We start from the raw sequence: 7,500 nt of genomic DNA on the forward strand, positions 1-7,500 counted from the left end.
AGAGAGTTCATCAGCTAATGTGCTTCCATGCTACGCTTTACATATTCATTGTTTTTCGGAGAGAAAATAGAGAGGAATTGCATGGCCATAAACCACTAGCTGCCCTACGAATACATGATTGTTGACGTGAACAACCTACCTACCGGAATGGTGATGTAGTACCATCCCGGGATTTGTTACCAAGTCGAACTTTTCGGTCCTTACTGTGTGCCAGAAGAGATAGCAGGCAAGCACGCTGTGCGGACAAGGTGCGTGGGTTACTCGATCCTAGCAACTGCTACTAGTCAAGCCAACGCGGCCAATAGAGTCTAGCGATGTGATGTGGCGGTTCGATGATAGTGATTTCAGGTGGGCGAGTTAATATCTCGGCCAACCCTCGCATTATGCGCGCCTCGGTGCTAATGAGAGACATCAGGATGAGAGGCCGCGCAACAGCGAACTAATACGCGTGTGGCGTGATTAGCAGCTTGTTGTGGGGTCGTCGTGAGTTGACACTGCCAGACTCCCGTCAATCGTTCGGCCTTATACACCTACGCCCCCGGACGCTATGGAGTTCATTTCCCGAAAACCGATGGCGTCTCGGAGCGTGTCGTGGCAACTAAAGCCGAGCTGCTGCCCCACCACCTTATAAGGGAGTTTGGTACTGATCAATGGTGGTCTGCAGTACGCGGGTCGCGTATGGGAAGGAGAGGAGCTAAAAATAAACGAAAACTTCATCTCCAACGGGGGGCGTCCCCCGGCTTCGCTCCTAGTATCGAACTAATTTGTCAAATCCGCTTCCTTTTTTTGTACCGTAGGGTCGCCACACAAAGACTGGACAACTCGCTGCCATTAAGGTGATGGACGTCACCGAGGAGGAAGAGGAGGAGATCAAGCTCGAGATTAACGTGCTGAAGAAGTATTCCAACCACCGCAACATTGCCACATACTATGGTGCATTTATCAAAAAGACGCCCGCCGGCAAGGACGACCAGCTGTGGCTGGTGATGGAGTACTGCGGGGCCGGTTCCGTCACCGATCTGGTCAAGTCGACCAAGGGCCAGAGCCTGAAGGAAGAGTGGATCGCGTACATCTGTCGCGAGATCTTGCGCGGTCTGAGCTATCTGCACACGAACAAGGTGATACACCGTGACATCAAGGGCCAGAACGTGCTGCTAACGGATAACGCCGAGGTGAAGCTGGTCGATTTCGGTGTGTCGGCCCAGCTAGACAAAACCATTGGCCGGCGGAACACATTCATCGGTAGGTGAAGGCAGTGGCGCACGTTAGCTCGTGATCGCTGCGATTAACCACTCTCGTTCTTCTTCCAACCACCCACAGGTACTCCGTACTGGATGGCACCGGAGGTTATTGCTTGCGATGAAAATCGGGACGCCACCTATGACAACCGGTCTGATCTCTGGTCACTGGGCATTACGGCACTGGAGATGGCCGAATCACAGCCACCGCTGTGCGATCTCCATCCGATGCGCGCGCTCTTCCTGATTCCACGCAATCCACCACCGCGCATGAAGTCGAAGAAGTGGTCCAAGAAGTTCCACAGCTTCATCGATACGGTGCTAGGTTAGTAATGCGCATGTGCATGTTACTCGCTGTTGACTAACGCTTGCGTGTCTGTCACTTTTTACTTCACAGTGAAAGACTACCATCAACGGCCTTACACGGAGCAGTTACTGAAGCATCCTTTCATCAAAGAGCAACCGACAGAAAGACAAGTTAGAATACAGCTTAAAGACCATATCGATAGGTGAGTTTCCTGGGATGATTCTATCTTGCATGATGTCATACAATCTGATAACGCTTCACCGTCCATTACAGGTGTAAGAAGCGCAAGCAGGAGAAAGAGCGTGACGACTATCGCTACTCGGGTTCGGAAAACGATGACGACGATATACAGACGGCTGGCGAACCGTCCTCGATCATTCAGGCCCCGGGCAATGATACACTGCGCCGTACGTTCCACCAGATCCAGGAGGGCCGTATGCAGAACGCCGAACAGCAGCAGCCTCCGAATCGCAACCAGAAACCACCAAGTGTACGAGTCTTTTCGAATTGATTTGAATCTGCTGTTGAAGCGCCTCCTCATGATGCATTTCTCTTTCTCCTTCGTTCTCCCGAAACAGCGAGATAATGGCAGTAAAGCGCAACCCGTGGAAGAACCGGGACCACCGTCTAGACCGCAGCTTCCGCAGCGGTTGATAGTGGTACCGGATCCACCGGCCAATAGTAACGCTAATCGACCTCTGCCCCCGCCACCGCGCAGCGGTTCTTCCTCGCAGTCCCAGCAACCTCCTTCATCCCAAACGCCGCAGCAACCTGCCCGCAATCAGCAAAACTTTTTCAAACCGGTGGTAAGTAACGGATAGAGGGAGAGAGCGGGATGAAGAGAGCCCAAGAATGGGGACTTTCCCCCGTTTCGTTTTTGCTCTGGACTCACCAGTGATCGATTGACCGACTATTCGACTCTTAACTATGTTGCGATCCCGTACCGGTCTCGTAACCACTCTACTGAACGCCTACGGCAAACGGACGAATTAGTACGAAATGAAGAAACGGAACTATCACTACGCTCTGTTATCGCAAGTTCTGAACGTTTTGCTTCTCTCAGCTGTGTGTTGATCTGTGTGTTTCTCTTTTGGCTTAACTGCTTAGCAGCAGTTGGTCTCGACGTTAAGTTTTCCTTGAGTAGGTGTCAGTTCTCCTTCTTTTTTTTTTTAATTTGTAGTGAACCTTGCTTATTACTGTGCTCTGTCTTTCTGTCTTCTGACCGTTGATTTAAGCGTCCGATTAGACGTTATCCTTTCAATTCAAGTTTGTTAATAGTATCACGCCTCACTTAAACTTACACTGCAAATCCGTCCGCAATGAGCAACGTTTTTACTCCACAATATTTAAATGTACAAAGCACGCACTTACACACTGCACCTGACCCTGTATATATCTTGCACAACAAGCGACCAAACAATGAGATGTCCCACTACTTCATCTCCTGACACAGACTACAAAGTAGAAGACTACACAACCATAAATGGTTTCTCTTTTAATTCAACATATTTATTGTGTTAACGTTATATTTCTCGCTAAAAATCATTTCGTTCGTTTACTCCGCCGCATCGGTCGCATTTGGTTTTGTGGCGGTCATCTTTTACGTTTTCTTTGTTACACAAACCAAAACAAACTATGTAAATATGCTACCTGTGACTGTGTGGCATGGCCTCGCCCAATGGAAATATGATGGAATAATCGGATGTCGACGATACTATTACCTGCGCGTTACTCACATGACGCTGAATATGATTGCCTGTGCTTTGATGTCGCTTCTTCACGTCCCACATGCAGCTACCGCCTAGACGACCAGAGGTAAGCATTTTTTTTAGTTATGTCCTATCCACTGTCCGTTACCGCTTTCCGTTTGTAGTGAATGCTTCTCACTAGTGCCACTTGCTAAACATACTTATGTGTTCTATGTCTTTTTTTGTGTCTTGTTCTTCTCGTGTAGTTGATATTACTTAAAGAGCTTACGTTCTATGTGTCTATTTGTGAACATCTGTTCTTAGCTTTCGCTGTCGAACTATGAGTGCTACTTCCAAATATGTGCACTGTCATACTACCCATACACGTTGAACTGTTTAGCAAACATTTTATAACTCACAAAACCATCCTTTCGATTGTTAGTAAACACATCGGAATGAAATTGAAAAACAATAGATAGTTTATAAGCAACATTTTTGCGTGTCTGGGCAGTATGGACGGCATGGACAAATTTTCCAAACGACGCGCTACCACTGACGCATGATCTCCTTATTAACAGACACCGCATAAAAGGACGATTGTGTACTGAAACACTCTTCCATGACTAATAACTACCGGACTGCAACCCCCCCACAACAGTAAACTCAAGTTCAAATCAAGTCAACAACATAACCAAATGAGCGGTTAGAACCAAGATATCAACAGAACGATATCTTAACACTAAAGGCATTTATGCTAATCTTCCTCCAACTATTAATCATGTGTTTTAAAACTTTGGTAGGGACGAATGGCAAGAGGTCGATTATTGCATTCAATTGTAGTTCTCCGTCGACTGTCGTTGATTGACATGTTTTGCATAATTTTGCCAGAGGACTGCATATACAGAGAACGCGATGCTTCATTTTCGGTTTAATAACATCTAATGGCTGTCGCTGACTTCCCGCTCATTGATTTCATTCAGTAATTAAAACATCTTTGTTACATTAATAAGTAAAACATACATTTTGAAGTATTTGCTAGACGTCCTTCTTGTGTGCTATTGGGACAATTTGGCGATCTTTCCGGTACTAATATTTTGCAAATCTAACCATTGGCTTTACAACGATTGCACCGCGCATTCCGGATACGATCACATTATTAATCGATCGTTTTTTTATACATTTTTTCTTCTCTTTTCTGTATTTTTCTTACCATCACGAAACATAAATTCACGCTGACCAATGATCCTACGATTGATGATCGTCTGACGCGACCCCCCTGTCTTCTGACCTGTGTACGATTATGAACTGACCACTTACGTTCCCATGCCCGACACATACACCCCCGCCACCACCCGTTGCGTTGTATGACATCACGAACCCCCCTCAAAATACTTCCACCGCGCAATCACCAACCTGTTTTCTCCCGTCTACCTTTCTTTGCACTTTGCAATTGGGCTCGAATGTGGCCACCGAATCGAACCATGGTGGTTTGTTTGCTCGGGGCCCGGAAAAACAAAACATTTACACTCAATACAAACGCAAGGATTTGGACAAGTTGGCCGCACAGCTTAATGAATTGGGCGTCTCCTCCCCGCAGCAGCAGCAGCAACAGGCACAACCGGAGGCACCACCGCGTAACAACCGACCACAGCAACCGTCGGGAGCGTCACCGCAGGTCAGTGGAGGTGGTGGAGGAGGTAGTAGTGGCGTCGGCGGTAAGTCACCGGCTATTGCCCCGAACGGCAACAATAACGGCAGCAGCAATGGTGGCAGTGGCAGTGCCGGCGTCGGTAACATCAATAACAATAATCATCATGCGCAACCGATCAATCCGCTCGATCCGATCGAGAGCTCCGACTCGGACTCGGAACCAGAGGAACCGAACGGCCGAACACGAAACGACGGCACGCTTCTCGCCAGCGATCCCCCGATGCCACTGTAAGTACGATCCCATCCCATCCCGTGGGCCTTCGGGCGATGATGATGGGTGGCAAACTCTGGCATTTGCCAGAGACATTTGTGTTGTGAACGAGATTGTTCCGCTCTCCAGCGAGCGAGCGCTCGGAAGGATGGCGAAAATCAAAATGAAGGCTCTTTGCTTGTTGGAAACGATCAGGATCGCGCTAGTACGCGGCCGATCGCCTAACTCAAATCATTGTCATCGTAGTTGATGGATCGCATTAACTAAACCATCAGTGCCTGGGTTTGTCTGGCTAGTCATCTCTGCTGCTGTTCAATGATTTGAGTTTGAAATGTGGATGAAGGCTGCTTTTCATATTTTCATTTATATTTAAAAGCGTATCATTGCGACCATCGCCCATCATTAACCAGGTATCATTGTTCTGTCTATCTTTCTCTTTTCTCATTCTCTCTATTATCAACTTTTCTCTTCCCCTACGATTTTCTTTAAATTCAAACCTTTGCTTTTAAACTTGTCTCCCTTTTCATCCTTAATTCCACCAACTTTGCCCTTCCTTTATTCGGCAATTGCGTTACCGCGTCTCTCTCTCTTACCAACGTTTCTATATTTTTCCGATTTAATCTAAATTATCTTCCATACTTTCGCGGTTCGCGGTTCTCCGTTTTCGTTCGCTTTTCACCTCATTTCTTCATTCCTCTTTCCTTTTGGTTTGTTTTTCGCCACTCTGTCCTGTTATTGTTTTTGGTTTCGTTTTCGTTTTCGTTTTGGGTTTTTTGTTTGGTTTTCGGTTTGGTTCCATTATGCTCAGTCCCGAATTTTCCTATAGGACGGGCGGTTTGGGCGTGCTCAACGAATCCGATCAGAACAATCAATCCTCATCGAGTACTTCGGGTGGTGGAGGAGGGGCCAGTGTTCTGTCTCCTCCAAGCGGTGGCAGCAGCAGTGGCGTCGGGGTTGGCGGGGGCGGTCCCCCCAACCGACCATTACCGCCCACTCCGGACGACGACGATGCCCAAGGTGACGGGACGCTCATCAAACGGGTAAGTGTGTTGGCGAACTGCTGGCTAGTACGCGTCGGTGTCGCCGCTCTACTCTTAAGCTCAATCACCAACAATGTCCAACCTTTTTGGATGTCTCAGAGATTGGTTTTCAGTTATTGTTCTGTTATGTTACGTATTTGTTCACTACATTTTTCCACCTTTCTTCAAGACACGTTTTGCGGAGGATCGTTTAAAGCTGTTTTTGACTGATTTTCCGCTATCATTAATCTGTTTTTCCTTTCCATTTGATCTTACAAACCATCAGCGAAGCACCAGTTGCTGACACATTTCCCTTTTTTGGTTTGTTTGTTCTGGATCTTGTTTCCCTGTTCATCAACTTATGTTGATTATTCAATATGTTAAACGCTCATTTTTGCCAGTACTTTCGTCCATAACCACATTCGATGTTGCCGTTTCTTTCAAATTTATTCTCGCCATTATTATTTCCTCTCTGTCGGTGTAACGTTATCTCTTCGGACTAATTCGTCGCTCTTTCTAATCTTTTTCTTTAGTCATTTGTGCTGATATTCCATTGAATGCTCTTTTAAATTTGACACACAGATATCATTTAGTAAGAGATAATGTTCCCTTTTGGTTTCTACTATCTGTTTTTCTTGTTTTCTTTTTGTCAATCGGTTAAATCGTGCATACCAGTTAGTAACGTGCCCTCCGGTTGATACTTGCCTTTCTCTTTCTCTTTTTCTCTCTTTCTACGTCTGTCTTACCTACCTACTCTCGTGATTAGATTTTGAGTCTGAAGTGGAAACATTTCGAACTGCAAACCGTAAACTGTCTAGTAAATTGAACTGCTATCATTTCCCGTTATCCTTTTTAAATATTTAATGAGCAATAAGCATAGAAAAATAGTTGCTGTAGGATTTCATCCTTTTGTTATAAAAAAAAAAAGAAAGCCAAACTCAGATCAAGTTGAGTTTCTCCCATTTTGTTAAGAGTGATAGCGTTTAGTTTTGTATCTCTTGTGCATCTTCGTTCTCGGACGTTCTGTATGTTCAGTTTGGCGCGCTCCATTTTAATCTTCCTTTCCTTAGTGCTACTTTTACTTTGCGTTGTACTCTGTACTTAAGACACATCCACACAGAAACACGAACATTTTTCTTCACGACGGTGTAGTGGCTGTTTCCTGGTTGGTTATGGTTATGATACGGATAGTCCTCCCTGCTATCTTCTCTCAATTCTGTTCCTATTCTACGTTACATTTGAACTTATGGGCATTCTTTTGGAGATTGATTTAACCACCTTCCATTTTCGCTCTTTGTTTTGCTCCATTTGTACTGTGAAAATTTGT

General features: G+C 45.9%; 1 protein-coding gene across 16 annotated transcripts in view; it reads left to right on the plus strand.

Annotated features, from left to right (window-relative positions):
* LOC126578534 (serine/threonine-protein kinase mig-15) overlaps nucleotides 1–7,500 on the plus strand; it is a 41,574-nt gene that overhangs the window by 23,261 nt on the left and 10,813 nt on the right. For 9 of the 16 annotated variants that reach the window (XM_050241196.1, XM_050241195.1, XM_050241197.1 and 6 more), the window contains exons 4-11: nucleotides 798–1,242; nucleotides 1,321–1,563; nucleotides 1,636–1,747; nucleotides 1,819–2,035; nucleotides 2,124–2,351; nucleotides 3,340–3,360; nucleotides 4,777–5,171; nucleotides 5,963–6,194. In XM_050241196.1, the coding sequence (XP_050097153.1) occupies nucleotides 798–1,242; nucleotides 1,321–1,563; nucleotides 1,636–1,747; nucleotides 1,819–2,035; nucleotides 2,124–2,351; nucleotides 3,340–3,360; nucleotides 4,777–5,171; nucleotides 5,963–6,194 (1,893 nt within the window). The remainder of the gene's footprint in view (nucleotides 1–797; nucleotides 1,243–1,320; nucleotides 1,564–1,635; nucleotides 1,748–1,818; nucleotides 2,036–2,123; nucleotides 2,352–3,339; nucleotides 3,361–4,776; nucleotides 5,172–5,962; nucleotides 6,195–7,500) is intronic. The other 7 variants (XM_050241201.1, XM_050241208.1, XM_050241203.1 and 4 more) reach the window with 6 other exon arrangements.

This window comes from Anopheles aquasalis, chromosome 3 (genome assembly GCF_943734665.1).
Source record: "Anopheles aquasalis chromosome 3, idAnoAquaMG_Q_19, whole genome shotgun sequence".
NCBI lineage: Eukaryota > Metazoa > Arthropoda > Insecta > Diptera > Culicidae > Anopheles > Anopheles aquasalis.